A 23304-nucleotide genomic window follows, 5' to 3' on the forward strand; every position below is an offset into this window, starting at 1 on the left:
CAAGAAACAAAAAGAAAAGTTTAGATATTGCTTAGGATTCTAGATAATAAAAACGTATCTAACCTTCAGCAAGTATAAAACTCTTTCCTGTTAGTCAAAACCCTCTCTCTCAAGTTATTTCTTTTGTTAAAATTTCCTGAAATAATTTTACATATTACTAGGTAATATGTTAAATTACTAAGTAATACAAATAAGTTTACATATTACTAAGTCTATGAGGCCCCTTCATTATAAATTTAATTCCTGCTGCAAAAACTATGGATGTTTTTGGCATCATAGCAGTATTGAAAAAGAAATTGCATGGTGTTTGATGTGATGAATGGCACTCACGCGTCTTCAAGCAATGGATGTGTAGTCAGCTGTCTTGGTCAGTGTGTCTTAACATGACCCTGGCTATCATGCTCTGCACTTCAGTCCCTCCCAACTACTCTCCCAGCCTTAGCCTCCTTTCCCCCAGTCTATTTCCCACCCTGTCATAGTGGGCCTCAAGCACCAATCTGACAATGTCACTTTCCTGCTCAAAACCTGCAGTGGCTCCACACTGCCTTTAATGTCAAGACAAACTCTTTTAGACTGCCCTCCTTTCCAGCCCCACCTGACATCACTCTTCACACCCCAACTCTGCTTGCCCCCCCTCAGATGCTGGGAGGCCTGCCAACCCTCAGCCTCCTCCAGTCTGCCCTCTCTCTGGCTCTTGCACATGCCTATCCCAGTCCTCTCCCATGCCTATCTGTACCCCACCCACAGGGCTCCTACTCATCCTTCACAGCCCAGTTCTCCTCAACAGGGCCTTGACCCCAGGCAAAATCCCTGTGTCCTCCATGCCCCTACATCTCTGTCATAGGCATCTCACTAGTGTTTTGTCTTTTTTTGTTGTGGTATTGGAGATGGAACCCAGGACATTCTATATCTGAGCTACAACCCCAGCCCTAATTCTTATTCTTTATTTTGAAACAGGGTCTCACTAAGTTCTGGAGGGCCTCACTAAGTAGCTGAGACTGGCTGAGAACCTGAGATCCTCCTATCTCAGCCTCCCAAGTACTGGGATTATAAGCATGCACCACCACTCCCAGCAGTTTTTTTTGAATATACTTTTATTGGTGCACTGTAATTATACATCATAATGAGGTTCAGAATAATAGAAACATACATGCACACAGCACTTGATGAGTTTTCCCCTATATCCTATTCTCCTCCCTCCCCCTCCCTGTATATATTATTGAGATTAGTATTGGTATTGGTATTGATGTACATTGCATTATTTGAACTATTTTGTTCATTGAGTCATATTCCCTTCCCTCCCTCCCCTTATCTTCTTCCACTATTCTACTGGTCTTTTAGCTCCATTATCTGAAGTTCCCTTTATTTCTCAGTTTCTCTCTAGCTTCCACATCTGAGACTGGATGATCTCACTTAGCATAATATCCTCTAGCTCCATTTTCTTACAAATGACACGTACCTCACACTTTTATAATGTCTCTTTTAATTACCTACCCTCCTCAGTAGGCATCAGGTTTTCTGAGGGAAGGGACATGTTAGCCTTGTGTGTTCTAGAACCCCAGGATTTAACACATTCACAGTAGGTAATCAAAAACATTTATAGAATAAATGGGTGACAGAGTCTCTGACCTCAAAAACTAACAATATAGTGATAAGAGATATATAAAATATAGATAGCAAAATCTGTTTTATTATCACTGTATGCATGACACTTAGTCTCTTTTATAAAAAGGCCAGTTAGTTTCAATTTGTAGAATGTATTACAAATAAAATTTCAGAATACATTTTATCATAAATATAAAATATAAAAATGTTTTAAGGTACAAGAATAAAAAGAATGCATGCCAAGGAAAAATATCATGTTGAAGACATTCCCCGCCCAGGTGTGGTGGCACACGCTTGTAATCCCTGCACTTGGGAAGCGAAGACAAGAGGATCGCACAGGTTTGAAGCCAGCCGCTCTGGCTTCAAAGACCCTATTTCCAAAAAAAAAAAAAAAGTATAAAATAGGTCTGGGAGTGTAGCCCAGAGGTAGAAGAGTTTCCAGAAACCCTAGTACCACCAAAAAAAAAAAAAAAAAAAAAAAAAAAAGAAGAAGAAATTCCCCATGAGCTGGGCATGGTGTACACACTTGTAATCCAAGCATTAGGGAGGCCGAGACAGGAGGATCGCAGTTCAAGGACAGCCTTAGCTACTTAGTGAGGCTTTTTGCAACTCAGTGAGACCCTCTTTCAAATTAAAGAATAAAGCTGGGCATGGCGGTGCATGCTTGTAATCGCTGAGCTTGGAAGATGGAGACAGGAGGATAGTGCAGGTTGGAAGCCAGCCTCCCTGGCTTAGGAGACCCTGTTTCCAAATTTTAAAAAGTATAAAATAGGTCTGGGAGTGAAGAAAGAAAAGAAAGAGACTTCTGGGAAGATGGCGACAGAGAAAAGTGGCACTTACGAGCCCTGCTAACAACCAATCTCTATTACCACAAAATCAGCGCCTTTCATAGCCAGAAAACACCATCAGCAGAGAAACAAAAAATGTAAATACAAGGAACAGAGAAAAAGAGGGCTGGAAAAATGAGACACCAGAACAAAACCAGACCGCAGTGTTGCGGCAGGAGCCAAGGCGCGGAGTGGCGGGCGCCATCTTCCCTTGTAGCACCAGGCCCCAGAGAGGAGGGGAACTCAGAACTGAGCTCAGAGCCAGAGAGGAGATACGCCGACCTCACGCCAGAGGACACCGCAGCAGCGCTTTACTGCTGGCAGCAGCGGCAAGTTCACTGGACAGCTACAGACCAACACACTCAACAGCCCACCAGGCTCCAGAGAGGAGCGGCGGGCAGTGAGCCGAGGTGAGCCGCTACGGAACAGGCAGGCAGAATTCAGCAGATTTTTCGGCACGGGGAGCATCTAAAGCTCCCAGTGGCTGGGCTCAGCACACCCTGTAGGCACTCAGAGCAGAGCTCAAAACCAGAGAAGAAATAAGCCAGTCTCAAGGCTGAGGGCGTGGCAGCAGCGCCATATTACCACTGTCGGCAGCAGCATCAAATTCACCGAGTCTACCACAGCTCCATCAGCGCACTCAACAACAGTGAGTCAAATTGCGGACCCTAGAGGAGAAATCCCAATACTGCATTCCCAGGGACTTGACCCAGTGTGGGAGTGGCGGTGGCAGAGATATCACATCATAGTCACAATTCCCCGCAGGAGAACGCCCAACCTGGCACCCCCCATGGTCTAAAGCAGCCTCGATTGTCTCCCTGGGTCTGAGACTTTGCTATACAACCCAGTAAAGGAGTAGTGGTGACTGAGATACCACAGACTTGAGATCCAGAGCACGTTAAGTGAAGTCATAGTGACCCAAGGGAAGAACCCAGAGAAGGCACAAACTTCCGAAATCATGGGAAAGAGGAATAACAATGGAGCAATGAATGCCCACAACCCCACAACATCAGAACCTGATAACACAGAAATTCAGAGATCTCTAGAAGATCAAATCAGGAAAATAACTGTAGAAATAATAGAGGTGTTTCTAAAAGAATTCAGAGAGCCAAAAAGAGATAAAGGATGCAATCAATGAAGTAAAGGCCTCAATTCAAAGTATAAACAACCGATTAGACCACATGGAGAATAGAATCTCGCTCCTATAAGATGGTCACTCCAAAAATGAACACATAGTTTCTAATTTAGAAAAAAAATATCCGACAGCAGAAATCTGACATTGAAGAAATATGGGCCCATTTTAAGAGAGCTAACCTAAGAATAATTGGAATAGATGAGGGGAAACAAGGTTAAACCAAAGGGATCAACAATCTCTTCAAGGAAGTAATAGCAGAAAATTTTCCAAACATAGAGCAAGAGGTTGATACACAGGTCCAGGAAACTTATAGAACTCCCTTTAGGCAGGATCAGAGAAGAGGATCCCCACGCCACATAATTATCAAAATGACCAATGTGGAAGTCAAGCAGAGAATCTTAAAGGCAACAAAAACAAAGGGCCAAGTGACATTCAGAGGCAAACCAATTAGAATCACTCCAGACTTCCCAAACCAAGTCATGAGAGCCAGAAGGGCTTGGAGTAACATATTCCAAACTCTGAAAGAAAACAACTTCCAGCCAAAAATTTCCTACCCAGCAAAACTTTCTATCAAATTAGATGGGGAAATAAGAAGCTTCCATGACAAACAGAAACTGAAGGAATTTATGTCTTCAAAACCAGCGCTAGAGAAAATACTCAAAGAGATTAATTACAAAGAAGAAATAGGTAACACACACAAGAACCAGAGAAACAAGATTTTCCATCCAACAGACAACTAAGATTAGTTGTCTGTGGAGATTCATTATTTATGTTAGTCTTTTACCTATCTCTAAATTGTATTGTTTGCTTTTATTGTTGTTAATTTTTAGTATTTCTATTTGGAATATTAATATAGCTTCAGATATAGCATTTGGAGATATTTTTCCCATTCTATCAGTAACTTTTAACTCTTTTTATATTGTCTTTGAATATACAATATTTTTTTTAGGGAGTTTGTTTACCCTTCTGTTGCCTGTGCCATTGAAATCATATCCAAGAAATAACTGCCAATTTCAATGTTGTGAGGTTTTATGACCCAGATTTTCTTCTAAAAGTTTATAGTCTTAAGATTTATATTTAGGTCTTGTATCTATTTTGAGTTAATATTTGTATATGGTGTTAGGTAAGGGTCCAATTTTATTCTCTTTCATGTAATTATTATTTTTCAACAATATTTAGTTAAAATATTATTATTTCCTCCACCAAATGTTTGTGGAAACCTTGTCAAAATAACTTGACAATATATGGAAGAATTTATCTCTAGGCTTTTATTTAACTCTAATGGTTTATATATCTGCCTTTATAACAGTACTAAACTGTTTCAATTATTGTATATTTATAAGGTTTGAAATCAGAAAATATACATCTTCTAGCTTTGTTCTTTTTCGAGATCGTTTTGTGTATCTAGAGTCCATTTTCCATATTAGGATAGATTTTTTCTGAAAAATAAATAAATGTATGATAGTTTCACCTAAAAAAAAACATTCTCTGGTAAGAAAGAAAGCAAAAAGAAATATTGAAATGTTATCTTTAAGTCATCAAAAGCTTGGTATCAGACAAATGAAACTGTTTTGTGAGATTATCATTTTTGGGGGGATAAATTGCTATAATACTTGATGTCAACCACTAAGCCAAGCATGGGAAGAGGGATGGGGAGGGGACGGGGTGGGGATCGGATAGAGGTTATCTGGGCGATGTGTGCATGTATGTCTACAAAAGTTTTTTTTTTATCCCATTATGATGTATGAATACAGTGCACCAATAAAAAAATATTAAAAAGAAAAAAAGAAGAGAAAGAAAGGAAGGAAGAGAGAAAGAGAAAAAGAGGGAAGAAGGGAGGGAGGGAGGGAGGGAGGGAGGAAGGAAGGAAGGAAGGAAGGAAGGAAGGAAGGAAGGAAGGAAGGAAGGAAAGGAAGGAATTGGGCTAGGGTTGTAGCTCTAAGGTAGAATGCCCCTGAGTTCCATCCCGAGTGCCACACAAAAAGAAGTTCCCGATATCGCTCTTATCTTATTCTTCTCTTTGTGTTTTGAAAACCAATTTCTTATAAGCTGATTAAGTCATATAAAATGTATTATAAAATCAACAAAGTGGCCAGACATGGTGGTGCACGCTTGTAATCCCTGAGCTTGGGAGGCAGAGTGAGGAGGATCGCGCAGGTTCGAAGCCAGCCGCTTGCTCTGGCTTAAGAGACCCTGTTTCCAAAAAAATATAAAAATAGGTCTGGGAGTGTAGCCTGGAGGTAGAAGGGCTTCCAGGAACCTCAGTACCACAAAAAAAATGACAGAACATCATATATATTTGAATGCTTGGGGCTTATTTTTTCCACTAATGGATGTCATATGTTCAAAATGTCCCAGATAACCCACTCTCATACCACTTGTTTTGTGATAGTAATACATAACCACAATGACTAGATCTGGCATCCCTCCTTATAAAGAATGTTCAGTATCAACAAAAGTGACTTTTGTTTCTAATGTAACTTTGCCTAAACAGATTTATCCTACTGAATGTCTGACATTGTGACACATTCTATCTTGTATCTTCTCAAATTAATCTTGTCTTTATGACTTGGATATATAATTTCTAGACAGCTAATCCCTTTTTACTTGAGCCAAGGATTCACAGAATATTTGAGCTCAATTGGATAGTGATAATACTTTCTATAAATTATTTACACTTTGCCTTCTATAAGCCACCATATTTCCCCTAATTAGCAAAAATATTTTCTGTATCAAGCAATGTATCAGTTGATGCTTATGTTAAAGTAGTGTATGTGATTTGGATTTGGCTACGTGTTCCCTGAATTCTGTTGTCTAAATTTCTTATCTGATTACCATGTGCTCAGTGGAAAAAGAAGATATCTGTGGATACAGGTCTTTCTTGTCCCTAAACATTTTGTAGCTTTAAAACATTCTCAACAAATAGTTGCCTAGAAGCTCTTATTCATAAAGAAGATGGATAGGAACCCCAGATAAGCCCATCTTCCACCCTCTAGGAATTGTCATGTTTTATATCTATAATGTGGTCATCATGAATCAATAAGCCACAGGGAAAAGGGATGCACAAAAGAAGCCATAAAAAAACTAATGGAGAAATGACAAGAATTGTGGCATTTAACTAGGATGCTTGTGGTTATCAAGGACATACAAGAGCTCAGAGATGAGAGTTGTGATTATACCTCCAGGAAGGGTTTTCATTTTCAGAAACAAGAAAAGATTATTCTAAGTGGCCATGGCTATGCACAAATCCATATGTCATTTAAAATAATAATAATAGTCCTCAAAAGTCATTTGAGTTGTAATAGAAATGCTGATTGTAAGTCTATCGATCATCCAGATGTAGCCTAAAGATGAACAGCTTTAACTTAGTGCATGAATTTTATGGCTGAAGCACACACTTTGGCTTGGCTCTCTTCAGAAACAAAATTTCATAAACAACTTTTTCTCAAGTGTGTCAGTGTGCCAAAAATGTGCTCGTTTAGAGAAGGTATGAAGGTAGAGAAATAATATAGTTGGTACCCCAAATACTTATAGCAAAATCTTGGGAGTTGTTTTTCTTTCTTCTGATTAAAATAAAATATTACAATTTTATATCACAAGGTCCTAAATGTATTAAGTATAGATACTTTGTTTAAAAAAAAAATGACAGCAGCAGGTGCAGGTGCCAGGTACACTGACTGCCAGAGAGAAGGACAGGGATCCACCAGAGAAGCCAAAAATAAGTGCACCAGTGTTTGAGATTGGTTCCCAAGCTCTTAACTTCCATCAAACAAAGCCAGCACAAGTAAGAATAAGAAATAATGTCAATAATGATGTAAAAGCAGAACATCAACCAATAAATTTTAATTTTTTTTAAGGTCTGGGGATGGAACCCAGGGACATTTGACCTCCGAGGTACACTCCCTGCCCTATTTTGTATTCTTTCTTTTGAAACAGGGTCTCATTAAGTTATGGAGGGCCTCACTAAGTAGCTGAGGCTGTCTGTGACCTGTGATCCTTCTGTCTCAGCCTCCAAATGCTGGGATTACAAGCGTGTGCCACCACACCCAGCTAAGTTTTAATTTTAAATATATTATTTCTTGATATTTTTATCATGCTGCAAAGATACGTCACACAGTTTTACTCTTTTCCTAGATGCCCCAACGGGGTTTGAGGGTAGATTTTGTGATAGCAGTGTTCACTTACTATATGGGGACCCAAAATATTAACTACAGTCTCTCTGACTCATTATCTTATACTAACTACTCCAAACCTGTTGTGTGAATGATAGAGCGTATAAAGTCACCAAATGAGAGTGCTTGTTAGTTTCATTTTGCCTTGGAAATAGCACCAAGATTAAATAATGCAAAAATATTAGCAGATTGCAAACTAGGCATGGTGACACACATCTGCAATCCTGGTACTTGGGAGGCTGAGACAGGAGGATCACATGTTTGAGGCCATCCTCAGCAACTTAGCAAGACCCTGTTTCAAAACAAAAAATAAGTATAGGGGTGTAGCTCATAGGTAAAATGTTCCTGGTTCAATCCTAGTGTACACACAGAAAGTTTAGTCACTTAAATATATTTTTCAATTGTTAATGTCTTCACTAGGCAAAAAAAAAATAGTTTTTACAGTAATCACATGCTGTACCAATGCAGTTCCAGCTTCTAGTAAAGTAAAATCTAGTAAAAATGAGAAAATGATTTTTAACAAGAAAAGAACCCTCTAGATGAAAGAAAGATTGTACTCAGAATTTTCTGTAAAAACTATTTTTGTTCGCTTTTTTCTTGAATGTGGTTTTTTGTTGTTGTTGTTGTTTTTGTTTTTTGTTTTTTTGGTGGAGAGGGTTAAGAGTTTATTTATTGTCCCCAAAGAAGCATAGAACATTGATGAATCTGACATAATTAAAATTTCAAGTTTTGTTTTCTGCCTTCTTGATCTCAAGTAGGCAGAAGTTTTATTCCTTAAATCCTCTTCCTTAAAATAAATTTGAGTCTTCTGAGAAACCACTGGATATCCTAGCTCTGTCCAGAGATGTGCTACTTTTATTCCATGAACCATAGATAAACACCTGTTTACACAGCTCAGAGTAAAGTGGTTTGCTGTCTTTTATATATGCAGGAAACATTAATGATCAAAGGAAATAAAATTGAGGACATAGTCATTAATATCAACTCAAACTGCCTATCACACCATAAATTTGTCTCAAAAAGTTGAATTGATTATTTGCTTTTAATTGATAACTACTAAATTCCAGTCCTTTAATCAGAAATCCTCTTCACTGATCCTAGTGATAAAACCTATCACTAGCACTGATACTAGAAATGTAGTTCACTGATTTGTTTTTTTTTTTTTTTTTCAAATAAAAGCAATGATTTGCTGTAGAGGAGCAAATCCTAAACATTTAGTCCACTTATTTTGGAAGCTTGTTGAAACAATAATTTTGTTTTTCTGAGTTTTTAAAAGTGAATTAAATAAACTAAACCTTGAAGGAAAAAATGTATTGAAATGTGATGGTGTATACTGTACTTCAAAAATATGTCACAGCTGATAGATGGATAAATTTTAAAAGGCAAGTATAATAAAAGGTTAGTGGTAAAACCTAGGTGGTAAGAATATATAGGCTCACTGTAAAATTTTTTTAACTTTGCAGTATGCTTGAAACTTTTCATGATCCTGGAAAAATAGATAAGAAAGTACATACCTAAAATTGAATTTGTATGCTTAAGAAAATATTATTGAGCAATGACACAAGATTGAGTGATTTTTAATAGATAATTATGTTAAAGAATTTTTATTTTTGGAAAAAATAAAGATAAAATATTTTAAGAGCCTTACCCAGATGTGGTGTTGCACACCTGTAATCCCAGGACTTGGGAGGCTAAGACAAGAGGACTGAGGTTCAAGATCAACCTCTGCAATTTAATCATACCCCATTATGAAATAACAAATAAAATAGGTCTGGAAATGTAGCTTGGAGGTAGAAGAGTGCCTCTGTCTAACCTCCAGTACTAAAGAGGGGACGGGGGGGAGAGAGAGAGAGAGAGAGAGAGAGAGAGAGAGAGAGAGAGAGAGAGAGAGAGAGATAACAAACTCTTTAGGGTATTATAGTCCAAGAGCCATCTTAGAGATAGAAAAAACAGCATCAAAAGGTACCACTGGATTAGAGTAAACATTATGTTGTATCACTGCTATTTCATTATGCAGCTAGTGAAAAAATGGAATATTTATTTTTCAATTAGATTTAGCCTTAAAATAAAAAATATGCTAAATAGCAGTCTTATTAATAAAATCTAAAATTAGTTTTTAGCCAGGCGTGTTGGCACACACCTGTAATCTCAATACTTAGGAGGTAGAGATAGCAGAATCAGAGGTTCAAAGCTAACCTCAACAACTTAACAAGGTTCTCAGCAACTTATTGAGATCCTGTTTCAAAATAAAAAAATAAAATAGGGCTGGGGATGTAGTTTAGAGGTAGAATGTCCCCTGAGTTCAATCCCCAGAACCACAATAAACAAATAAATAATGTCATTTTAAATGCCATAACACATTTCTTGCATTTATATGCTCTTCTCAATTAGCAATATAACATGACTACATTATAGGATTATAGGGGGATCCTGCAAATTATATATATATATTTTTTTTTCTTTAAGAAAAATGCCAGATTTAACAAGCCTCTTTATAAATTATTCTTGGGAACAATAACATTTTTCTTTTAGAAGTTAAGTTCCCCTACACATAAGAAAAATAAAAGATTTGACAATTATCTTTTTAACTGATAAGGCAGTTACTTTCTACTTAAAAGGTCTGTCTAAGCTTGTGTCCTAAATGGGTGGAACCCTCAAGTTCTTTCTGGCCTTTTCCTGATCCCTGGTTTCCTGATTTCTCTTTTTGTTGTTGCTTTGACTCCCACAGCAGTGGTATTTGTAGCTGTGCTGACACTGTGGATCTTTAAAAAGCAAAAGATGTGGGACTTAAATGTTATCAGAGAACAGAGAAACTTAATATTATCATGAAAAGTCCCCAAAGGAAAGGGACAAATTAAATGCAGTAAACAAAACATTACCACTACCATCCACCATGCCTGCCACAAGGTATGTAAGCAGTGACTACAACAGGGATCTCCATGTTTAAAAAAAACAAAACCTTTATTCCCAGAAACATAATAAGGGAAGGGGAAGGCCCTGACTTAGTCTTTTTTTCTTTTCTACAAAGTAGTCTTTAAATTCCTTTTCTATAGCAATTGTATGGCCCTCATAAGCAATCATAATTTTGTTTCCTTTTTAATTTATGAAATTTTTTTTATTTCAAAAAGTACTCTCAAGTATACAGAAAAAGTAATAGATCATGCATAATTTTTTCTCACAGATAAAAGGTCTCAGTATTTGGTGTATATTTTTCTAACTATTTTTTCTATGAAGATATAGCTCATAATTGAAGAGAACCATAATTTTTCTCTGAAGGGTCTTTGATCTTATTTTCTTGCTTCATGAGTTATCCTTTCCTTACTTTCCAGTTTTTACATTTTCACCTTTTTAATACTAGTTTCTTCTTCTTGAATTATAAACATGGTCAAGACTTGTACATGGAGGAAGGAGGGAAAACTACCTTTCCCAGCGTCTTTTCTACTTATCCTTCATTTTTCAACTAGCATTCTCCCTTCCCCTTTCTCTCTTCATTCAAGATTTCCTGAAAGAAATGAGTCTTTTGTTCCTATTTCCACTCCAAATTACTAGTGTATTTAATAGTTTAGTCTGGTTTCCATCTTCACCATTCTTCTAGTTATTGAAGACTCCCAGTGCCAAATACAAGGAAAGTTTGCAGTCTGTATCCTTATCTAACTTTTCTTCAGCATTGGACAGAAGTCTTTTTCCTTTGGCGTATTCCACTGGTTCTTCTTTCACAACTCTGACCTCCGTCTTCCTTTTCCTTTACTGAGTTTCTCTGCTTGCTTGCTTCTTGCTTGCCTTGCTTTCTTCCTCCTCCTCCTCCTCCTCCTCCTCCTCTTCCTCCTCTGCCTTTTTCTTCTTTTTGGTGTGTGGTGTGTGGAGGTGGGTGGGTGGTGTGTTTGTGCTCACCCATGTGTGTGTGTATGTATGTGTGAAATACTGGGGATTGAAACCAGGGGCATATTCTACCTCCAAACCACACCCCTAGCCCCATTTTTTAAAAAACAGAATCTCATTCTTTGATGAGAGTCTTACTACTTGCTGTGGCTGGCTGTGAACTTGTGATTCTGTCTCAGCCTCCAAAGTACTGTGAGTACAAGGGTGCACCACCACACCTACCTCTATTGGGTTCCTTTCTTTTGCCTATTTAATTTGGTAATGTGCCCTGGTTGTGATTGGTTTAGAAGGCTTTAGCATAGTAAATTCTATACTTGCTATGTAAGTAAGTATAGAACATTCTTTCAAGTTAAACAGTGAAGAGATATGAGTGAAATTAAACCCTTTAGGGGGAAAAAAAGATGTCATAAAATCACCTTTTTTTTTTTTTTTTTGGTGGTACTGGGGTTCCTGGAAACCCTTCTACCTCTGGGCTACACTCCCAGACCTATTTTTTATATTTTTCAATTTGGAAACAGGGTCTCCTAAGCCATCGAGGCTGGCTTTGAACCTGCGCAATCCTCCTGTCTCAGCCTCTTAAGTGTGGGGATTGCAAGTGTGTGCCACCACGCCCGGCAGAAAATCACCTTTTAGGACAGGAAAGACCTAAGCAATTCTGCAGGCTGTAGGAAGGAAGGTGGTAGAGAAGAGACTGAAGATAGAGAAAATAAGAGGATAGACACTGAATTCTGACAACTATTAAGAAAATAGTAGGAAGATCTTTTCTTCTTGCAAGTATGTTATATATTCTGTTATATATAATTATGTTATAAAGAACTTTCTATTCAATCCATATGCAACTAGGATATTTCAATTAATACTAACTTTTTAGCAAACCTATATCTGAAATGAATCCTTTACTTCATTTTTCAGGTCTGTATCCCTCAGATTGTGTTGCTGTTGTAATTTACTTTCTAAATTTTCCTTCTTGTAGCCTTAAAATAAATGTTTCTACATCTGTAACCATGATATTGTTTTTATATACAGCTTTCAAATGTAATGGTTTATATAATCCAAGTGAATAAACACATCTTCCTTATTTTCATGGAGGAGCAAATGAAGGGATAAGACACAGGTGGTTAAGAAGAGATGGTGGGAGTCTGTATATTAGCAAAAGTTACTGGTTAGGTTCAATATTCTTAAGAAAATTACAGATCTGATTGCATAGTATTTAAAAAGTTATTAGCACAAAGAAATAACTAGAATATCCTTTTTCAGGTTAGTCAGAAAGAATTCGGAATGGAGTGGAGAGGTAGGGGGTACTGTGTGTGGGATTTCAGAGACTGGACTGCTCTCCTGAGCTGGAAGCTCCTCCCTGGAAACTATCAGCAAATGATGACTTCTGTCCCTCAGCTCACTCCTCTCAACCTGATAGTCCTCACCATTTTAACCTCTGGCACAAATGTCTCCTCCTTGTCTGCACTTAGTACATGAAATTGACCATAAGCAGGCAGCAGCCTGGGGTGGGTAGAGAAAGCCCTACACGTGTAGCCTCAGTTGAAACTCAGCTTCAGTGTCTGGACTGGGAGGTGGGAGGAGCACAGGAAATGATGACCCTCTGGCTTCTCCTCCCACAGAAGCCCTGCCCCCTCACACTGGGACAGAGGCAAGATTAGCTTCCTTCCTCCTTCTAGCTCAGTCCTTGGGCTATTATGAGAGGCCACGCAGAAGCTATGGACTTGCTTTTTGAGCTTGACAACAGAGCATAGATAGAAGACAGGGCTTCCCGGCAGGGAGGAGGGAGGAGAGCTGAAGATCCTGCCTGGGCTGGCTGATCTAAGCAGTCCAAGTGGGCAGCTGAGTGCTTGACAGAGGATTATGCTCGCACTAGAAATAAGCAGTAAGTGGGTGAATATATGGCTTAGAAAAGGATTAATCTTCCTGGGGTTATGGGGCCAACTAGAGAAATGTTGCTTTATTCTGGAGTGAAACCGTGAGATTCTCGCTCTGTGTACTGATGTGTGCTGGCTGGTGCTGAGGGCTTAGTATGAAACCAGAGCTCTGAATGCCTCCTCCCACTCTTAGAAAATGCCAACTACTTCTTAGACTGGTTAGGGATATAATCTCCTTCCCTGACTCAACCTCCTCTTAGGAAAATGTACTAGTGAATCAGATAAGGGGTTGGGATTAAATTGGAAAGGTAGAATTTGATACTGGGAGAAACTGCAATTTTGAATGATGGTCTGTGAGCACTGACATTATATCGATTAGCAGTGACTGTCAAGAAAATCTGGAGTGGGGGGGGTTAAAGAGGGAAAATGACAAAGAGGCTTAGTAGTTCCATAAGTAAAAGATTAAGTATAAAAATTACATAATAAATAATAGATTGTTTTTTAAAAAAAAACTTTAAATGAAATAGCAGTCAGGGAACATAAAAGTACATGGATAAAAATTAGTTAGAAAAAAAAATTTTAATTTCAGTGACTTTCTGTACTAGCCTCAAATTTCACAATGTTTACAAAGTCAAGACAGTGATTCAGAAATCCTTCAATTATTGTTGTGCATTATTAATACTGTGGCCGGGAAAGATCTGTGGTTCTCTGGTTAGCAAGTTCTGGCAATGAAGCCACTGCTACTGGTACAGAGAATTCTGGGATGTCTGACAGTGAGATGGATGGAAGGACTCACATTCCATCTCTACTTAATGTCCTTTTGTCCAGAAACCGGGTCATGCAAATGAGCTACTTGGTATGTATACAGATCAATACTTGAAAAGGCATTTCTAAATGTTTTGCATTAGAGGGTCTCTGGACAATATCTTAGAACAACCAGTGAACTAATAGTATACAAAAGCAAAGTGATAGGAAGGAAGTCAGCTTGACTGAAACCAACCTTGCTCTTGTTTTCCATCAATCTTGAAATGGAACCTCAAATGAGGATGATCATAATAATAGAGAGAAAAATTGTGGCCATCTGTTCTAATAATTATAATAATCAAAGATTCAGAAATCTATTATAGTAAAATATACAAAAATAAGAGGTATGTTCATAGGGAAAGTAAATATGCAAATCTGGCTTTTGAAATGTTACAAAAGAAAAATATAAGAACCGTGTCTCCACAGTGTAGAAAAAAATTATATCATGGTCACTGAAGGATATGTTTCTTCCCTAAAGGAATAGGGATCCTAATATGACAAAGTAGATCAAAGTATAAGAAATGTTTTAATGCTCTTAATTCTAGTTGTTATAGTTAATCTCTTAAAAAATTTGGACTATAGATAACTATGCAGTGACTTTTATTTTCCATATGTTAATTGGTACATAGAAGTAAGATGGTATTTCTAGTATTCCCATCAGCTGTTGCATTAGGAGAAAAGACAAGACTCAGGCATACTGTCATTCTCCTGTAGCACCACGGTACAATGATTGGCATGATCTATTCTTTTCCAACTTTAGAACTTACAGATTTTGCTATAGGGGAAATGCATGCGGGTTGTCATTGGAAATAATAATAATAATAATAATAATAATAATAACAACAACAACAACAACAAGGTGCCAATAAAGAGCATTTTTAAAGATGGTCTGCACTCTTTATAAACTTCCTAATTTTAAATTTATTTTATCCTATAAAAATTATTTGAGTTGTTTTTTCCAATGTCAGTATTCATCTGATTTACAAATCATATTGAAAATCTAAAGATGTGTTATCTGAAGTTCTGTAATGTTCTCTTATTCTTAAATATATTTAAAGCATTAAAATGAAATGTTTAATAATAAAGCCTTAAACATAAGTGTAGGTCTAAACAAAGTTTCAGTCCTTATGTGCTAGGATTCTTGAAGGAATTGCCTATTTATCTCAGAGTGTTAAAGAATCTTCTCTGAACTACGGAATGAAAGGAGCATAAGAATATTAAGAAAAAGAATAAAAGCATAATTTGGATGGGAGAAGCTAAGCAGAAATATTTAATGAGTAATGATAAGCCAGCAGTTTAACTATTCAAATATTTGCTGTTGTACTTGCAAGACTGATATAAAGAATAATGCATTATGACTAGTGATCAAGGCTAAGTAAAGACTTTTATCTTTAGAAAGTTTTGAGTAGGAATTGAGATTCGTAATGGAAAGAAACTAAACAATCCTTTAAAATTATTCTTTCACAAGAAAAGTAAAGAACAAGGATATGGAAAACTAAGCAGTGATGAAGACCTGGAAATAGTTGTTGATCAAAAACAGGTAAGTGATTCTTACATACGTTTTCTATTGTTGTACTGTAGATTTTTTGACACCTGAAGCCCTGGGGTGTTCAGCCTTTCCCTGAAAGTTGTACTAGCCTGTCTAAAAAGATAGATTTTCAGAGCAGCTAGCATCTTCCTACATCTCTGACCCACTAACTAGTGCATGATGCTAGTATGTGTGTGCTTTATGTGAAAATGATTAAAAAAAAATTAAGCCAGGACAAGATAAGCTAACTTTGGGAAAATTAAAAGTTTTACTGATAAAATGAGTCCAAACCACAGAGATAATTCAGTTGGGGGGGGAGATTTAAATAAGAACAAGAAAGTACATTATTTTAAAAATAAGGAGAGCTATCATTTATATAACTTGTAAAACAATAAATATGATTTAGAGGGAGGAGGAAATATTTTGGAAAATTGAGAACTTTAAATATACAGCATGCCCAATCTGATTTCTCAAATTGTCTGTGGCTTACACTTGGAGATGATTTTAAAAACCAAAGAAGAGGCTGCTTAATAGTCTGTAAGACTGCCTGTAATTTGAAAAGCCTCGAGCTTGGAAATTATAAGGGCCCAGAAGGAGAAATGAAAACTGCTTAACAGACCATAAACAATGACATACCAGGTGGTGGAAGTTATCCAGCCCATGACACTGTGTTGGCATTAGCCCTTAACATCTTTGTTAATTATCACAGAGACAGGGTAACTGCAACATCTATTGACTGTGTGAGTGGCGCAGAATCAGAGGGCCATGTAAACTAAGCTGTAAAAGTGATAATTCAAAGAAATCTGAGCCGTTGAGATTTGAAAGCAAGCCATAGGTAACTTACAGAAAGATAAGATAAATTTGGATAATTTCCTAATTGTGTGGTTCATTTTGCATCGTAGTGATTGCCTTAAAGGAGCCATTGTGCATAAAAGAAAATGGCTACCTGAAGGTAGCTGCCAGAAATAGTTGACTCAAGAGACTTATTTGTTAAGTCTAGAGTAATCGACCAAAATGGTCTTCTCAAAAAACAAAACAAAACCTCTCTATGCACTGCAGAATGTTTTAGTCTTCCAGGGTTAGCTCAGACTGCCTCTGAGTTTCTCTTACCTTACCGTTGCTCTCTGGCTCCCAGTAAAGCAGGGCAGGACATGTGTGGGCTTGGCTCTGTGTTTTACTCCTTAGTGCCAATTCGTCAGTTTAGTGAGTAAGGTAAGTGGGGCTGGAGCCCACATAATGTGCTGAGCTATGAACTGTTATTTTAACTACATAAATGAAGTTACTGGGCTATGTAATCTGTATCTCTCACTAATTCCACCTGTAGATTGGGATTCTGATTAAAGGAATGGATGCACCTGATTAATAAACTAATAATATAAAATTAAGTCTATTAAAATGAAAATTAGTTACTATTATCTCTTCTAGAATCATGTAGAAGATAAATTATTACTTTCTTTTTCTATTTCTCCTCAAATCTTGTATTGTCTTACTTTTTGTTTAAATCTTTGCATTTTAACTAAATTATAATGTTAAGATATTTGGGGTGGGGTGGATAACCCAAGAAGTCACTGTGCCATCATTCATTTTTTCTCATGATAGCAGTCACAAAACTTACTTTGTTGTCACTAACATTAACTATATTAACTATATATATTAACTATAAATAAGTCTTAAAAGAGCACCAATTTTTCCATTTCTTCAGAAAATAGCATGTTCATTACTGGATCAAATAAGGGTGGATTCAATTTGCTCAGAGACATTGTTTGCCTCTGTAGTTATTATGTTCTTCCATGATAACTGCACAGATTAGTAGCATTTGGGAATATCCCATCTTTGATGATAATTCATGTCAAACCATAGTTCAGAGGATGCGTGATCCTGAATGTGAGTTGGCTTTGCTGGAATAGTGTCCTTCCTTGTTTGGGATGCTTATTTTGTGTTGATATGGTGAGCAAATCTTAGGTTGAAACAATGACAGTACAGATATCTTGAAGTAAAATGTCTGGGGAAAACACTATAATAAGTCTTTATAAAAACTACCAAAAAAAAAATACTGCTGTGTTCAGTGGTGCATGCCTGCAATTCCAGTACTTGGGAGGCATTAGGATTTCAGGTTTAAGGGTAGCCTCAGCAACTTATTTATTATTGTTGCTGTTGTTGTCTTTTTAGCACTGGGCTAAAACTCAGGATCTTGTGCTTGCAAAGTGAACACTTTGCCTCTGGGCTACATCCCAGCCCTTAGCTTCAGTAACTTAGCAAGACTCTCAGCAACATGGTGAGACCCTGCTTTAAAAAAAAAAAAAAAAAAAAAAAGAACTGGGGCAGAACACCCCTGAATAAGCAATCCTAAATTTAAGAGATCTGCAAATTAAATGTATCCATGTGTGCATGTGCATAAAATATATCTTACCAGAAATAGAATATTGTATCTTATAGATATGATGAAATTATACATACATACACATACACATACATATATATAACAAATAAAAGCTCCATAGCCTTATTACTATTTTATCAAAAAATTTTATGTTCAATATATGTCTTTGCAGAAACACAGTATAAATTTGTTTGTCATCTTCATGTAATTGCAAATAACTTTTTCAGTAAGTAATGCCAAAAGAAAATCTAAGGAAAATAAATAAAATAATTGGAGTGCTGTGATGGGCAGGAGTCAACTAATCTCATTAAATTCATCACTCAAAGGCATAGCTCTATAAATGCTGTCCAGGCTATATGCCATTTTTCAGTCATATGATTTGAGAGTCCTGTACTTCCACAGAAAGCCCAGGATCTTGCTTATATAAGCAAATTAAGAACAAAAACAGCACATGGCTTGCAGTTTATTCTCCTTGGCTGTCCTCATTCAAGGGAGTAAAAGATGATCAGTGTTATTTCAACATGGAAAGAAGGAATAAATTTTGAATGTATATGTTTTCATTCTCTCTCTCTCTCTCTCTCTCTCTCTGTCTCTCGTGTGTGTGTGTGTGTGTGTGTGTGTGTGTGTGTGTGTGTGTGTGTGTGTGTGTGTTGCTGACAGAACTCAGATGCCCTCTACCTCCAGTCTACACTCCCAGACCTATTTTATTTATTTGGAAAGAGGATCTCACTAAGTAGCCTCACACTGGACTAAAATAAAATCATAATGCTTCTAGAACCCAGACATTTGACATAAAATAATATATCTATAACAAGTGAATACTACCTTTGGCTCTCTAGAACAATATTAAAGAATAAATCTTAAATACATATTTGGGGTCATTTTTATTATGAAAATGTTCTTTCCTTATTAAAGGAGAGGGGAGTCTTGCTTAGAAATAAAAGTCTCATGTAAATATCAATTTCCTTTTGAAATTTCATGGAGGAAAAGATGGTCAAGTAATCTTAGTAAGAAATTTAAAATATTAAACACCTTTTTTTGTGGAGGTACTGAGGATTAGATCCAGTGTCATTCTACTTCTGAGCTACACCTCCAATCCTATTTTTTTAAATTCTTTACTATAAAACAAGGTCTCACTGAGTTGCAAAAGGCCTCACTAAGTAGCTCAGGCTGTCTGCAAAATGATCCTCACGTGTCAGAGATTACACGTATGCTGGGATTACAAGTGTGCACCACTGTGTCTGGCAACCACTTTGAATAAATAATAAATTCATTCTATTTTAAATTACCTTTTTGTGTGTGGTACTTGGGATTGAACCCAGGGACATTCTGTCTCTGTGCTATACCCCCACTAGACCTAGAGATCATTTTTCCTAAAATATTTTCAAACTCCAAGTAGAATTTAAGGAGGTAAAAAATACTAACAAAATTATTGAATATTATGATTACATCAAGGATACAGTTATAGGTACAATATTATAGAAATAGGTTTAATAAAATGCTATGAATCTAGTTGGTTGTGGAACTCAAAGTAGCATCTACAGATCCTTCAAAGCAGTAAAGGTTGGAAATGTAAAATGTTAGCCAGTTATATGGGAAACAAGTGTCCAGGGGTCAGAGCAGTAGTTCTCAACCTTTAGCTACCTCTGATTGCCCTGGAGAGTATTTATTTATTTATTTATTTATTGATTGATTGATTGATTGATTGATTGTGGTACTGGGGTTCCTGGAAGCCCTTCTACCTCCGAGCTACACTCGCAGACGTATTTTTATACTTTTTATTTTGGAAACAGGGTCTCTTAAGCCAGTGCAACTGGCTTCGAACCTACATAGTCCTCCTGTCTCTGCCTCCCAAGCGCGGGGATTGCAAGTGTATGCCCCCATGCCTGGCTGGAGGGTTTGTTTTAAAACAGACAACAAGACCTCACTCCAGGGGGTTCTTATTCTGCGACCTGGAGTGTGTCCTGAGAATTCTTATTTCTAAGTCTTCAGCTGCTGCTGTAGATTCCAGACTATATTTTGAGAATCACAACAAGAGAAAAAAACTAATGCAGTTCCAGAGGGAAAATATGTGCAATTTGTGATAAATTCTTCAGAAAGGCCTTACCTGAAAAATTAAGAGCTAGAATTCATAGACATACAATGTAATGATACTGAAAATGAGAAGACTGTGGCCATTTATAAGCAAAGGTGACTTCAAAGACCCAAGTGTGAAGTCCAACTAAGTTCCACATGGTAGCCTTGTGATCTTGAACCTGTCTGAGCTCAGTTTTCTTATTTGTAAGATAGTACTCTATTCCTCCCATCTGCTAAGTTTTACCTGAGATAAACTATGTAAAAGTTTAAATAAAGTATAAATCATATATGATATTTTAATTAGCTAGTCACCCCACACAACCTCCTTTCTCTCACCTCCACTTCAGCAAACAGAGAGATACATGGAGTTGCCCAGAGTTCCTGGTTGGGCTCTTAGACCACTGGAAGCCAGGGTCCAATTTCCAGGCCCTTTCTGTTGCTCCACAGAACACCCATTATTGGTTGTCCTATAAACTGGTTAGGAAGCTATTTCTCCTCAGTGCTCTAATTTCATAAAATAACTATCTGCTCGGAACTATCATTAATTAGCCAACATTTATTGAACCTTCCCAGGGATAAACTTTCCCACATTCTTTAACTACTTCCTTCCCTCTTGACTTCTAGGCATTGTCAAGGGAGAAATGCCTTTCCAGGAAAACATATACAAAATCAGAGCTAAGTTGTGGTTCTTAACAACCACTTGCCTTTCTTGTCACAGTGTCCCAAGTGAGGACATCTAAGGGGCATGAGAAGCGCCATGGAGAGAGACCACACATACTTTTCTTAGCTAAAAAAAAACCTAAGAGTCTCTCTCTCTCTCTTTTTTTTTTTTTTTTTTTTTTTTTGGTGGTACTGGGGGTGGAACCCAGAGGCTCTCTACCTCCAGGCTACACTCCCAGACCTATTTTATATTTTATTTGGAAACAGGGTCTCACTAAGTTGCTGAGAGCCTCACTAAGTAGCTGAGGCTGGCTTCGAACCTATGTGATCCTCCTGTCTCAGCCTCCCAAGCGCTGGGATTACAAGCGTGTGCCACTATGGCCAGCTAAGAGAACAATCTTTACACATGACCATAGCTTATTCTAATTGGATTTTCAAAAAATAATGGAGTATAGCAATTTAATATATACCTAGATATCTACAACTATCTATCAATCATTCATCTATCTTCTACCACCACACCTGGCTTAAGAGTCTCTTTTAAACCTTAAAAAAATTAAGAAAAGACTGAGCATAAAACTGTAGATATTGAAAGTTTTGTGACCTTTTTCTAAGGAAAAAGAAGGAACAAAGTACAGCCACTCTCCTGGGTCTCCAAAACACAGAAATATTTAAAATATTTGAGTAGGAATACAATTCTGTCCTATTAGTTGTTGTGGGGATTATCCTAAAAAAAAAAAAAAAAAAAAAGAAATACAGGTCAACCTGAAATAAAAATGGAATAAAAAGAAAAAAAACAGATAGCCAGTTTTCCTCTGATACAAACAGAGTCTGTTCCTACCACCATTTGAGCAACTGACTGGAGTCTCAGACTCATAAATAGTAAAAGCAACAAGGGTGGTATGTGTGACTACCATCTGACCAGTAGCTTGTTAGCTATCCCAATGTGGTAACTTCATTTAAATATAGTTAGATCCCACCATCTGACCAGTAGTTTGTTAGCTATCCCCATGTGGTAACTTCACTTAAATATAGTCAGATCCCATTGACCCTGTCTCTAGGTAACAGTGGCATGTCGTGGGATAATGTCTTCTGGGTACCTTCTTAGAACTCTGTACTTGATTAGCAAGAACAAAAACCCCTCCAGAGTTTCAGAAAGGAGATGACCTGCTAAACAAAGGACCCTGTGACACTCAGAGGCCCTGCAGTTGTGGTACACTGACTCTGTTCACAGCAGGTAGAGGCCCATTAGCAATTTTCTTGCACAAGAGTGATCCATGAGAAATATTAAATGGAAAGAAGCCAAATTCATTTGCTATCTATCGGAAATCATCATTGGCATAACAAAGACTCACTACTATAACCCAATCAATTCCATCTTATCTGCAAAGCTATTTATCATCAATAAATATTAAACAAGGGAAGGGAAAGTTTTCCATTAGGCTAAATAGAAAACTTACTGGAATGAAAACAAGTCACCATGAATTTTATTCCTAAATACTACCTATTTGTATCAAGGGATATAAAAAAAAACAAGTTACTAACATTTTAGGGGAGAAAGCAAATTATATTATTCTATATTTTCTTTATGAACTCACAAAATAAGCTCAAATTTTTTTTTGCTTGTTTAACCTCATGCATTTCAATTTCGTGTACCGATTCCCCTCTGCATCATCTGACTCTAGAGAAAATACAAAGGGCAAACTTAATGCCTTCATTTCAGAATCTTCTGACAGCTTATTGAAATCCAAAGGTTTTAGGACAGAAAACAGGGGGTCAATCTTCATGGAGCGACACAGATCCAGGCAAGAGAGCTAAAGGAGGAATCTGCTGTCCTAGTTTCTACTCTTGGCTTTGATTCTTACTAGGCAGAAGACTTTGGAGTAAGTAATTTCAGTACTTGAGTTTCCAGTTTTTTTGCCTGTAGAATGGAATAATACCATCTGGATCCAACGTCTGTTGGGAGGCTCAAATGGGAATACTTCCTTGGAGAGCCACGTGTCTTGCTTAGCCTCTAGTCAGAGCCAGGAGTAGCATCCAGGGATGCTGCTGTTTTGTCTAATGCTCTTTCCAACAGTAACTCCTGCTTCCTGAGCAGTGAGTTGGAAATGGCTCTGTATCATGGCATCTTCACTCTGGTGATTTCCAACGGTTTGATACTGAGCATTATGCACACCTCTGTGGGACACCAGCAGATACTCTAGTACATTTTCAGTGGTACCAGCTCCTCTACCACACCACATGTTCTGCTCAGCATTGGTAATATAACAGAGAATGTATGTTTGCCTCTCCCACACAGTGGGTAACAGTCAGAAATAAGAGGCTATGGCTGTACAGGAACTGTATAATTTGGGGGAAAATAATTAG

The 23304-nt window shown here is 37.3% G+C and overlaps 1 protein-coding gene across 10 annotated transcripts in view; it reads left to right on the plus strand.

The window, feature by feature from the left end:
• Nucleotides 1–23304, plus strand: part of PEX5L (peroxisomal biogenesis factor 5 like) — a gene marked incomplete at both ends in the record, with an annotated part of 250623 nt that overhangs the window by 52024 nt on the left and 175295 nt on the right. For 3 of the 10 annotated variants that reach the window (XM_080696065.1, XM_080696070.1, XM_080696069.1), the window contains 3 exons: nucleotides 13476–13501; nucleotides 14186–14345; nucleotides 15762–15833. The exons of 1 other annotated variant lie outside the window; for it this stretch is intronic. In XM_080696065.1, coding sequence (XP_080552191.1) covers nucleotides 13476–13501; nucleotides 14186–14345; nucleotides 15762–15833 — 258 coding nt within the window. Of the gene's footprint in view, nucleotides 1–13475; nucleotides 13502–14185; nucleotides 14346–15761; nucleotides 15834–23304 lie in introns of those variants that run through there. 6 more of the 10 variants (XM_080696067.1, XM_080696068.1, XM_080696063.1 and 3 more) reach the window with 3 other exon arrangements.

The sequence above is a fragment of the Muscardinus avellanarius genome (genome assembly GCF_963383645.1).
Source record: "Muscardinus avellanarius genome assembly, chromosome: 5".
Taxonomy (NCBI): Eukaryota; Metazoa; Chordata; class Mammalia; order Rodentia; family Gliridae; genus Muscardinus; species Muscardinus avellanarius.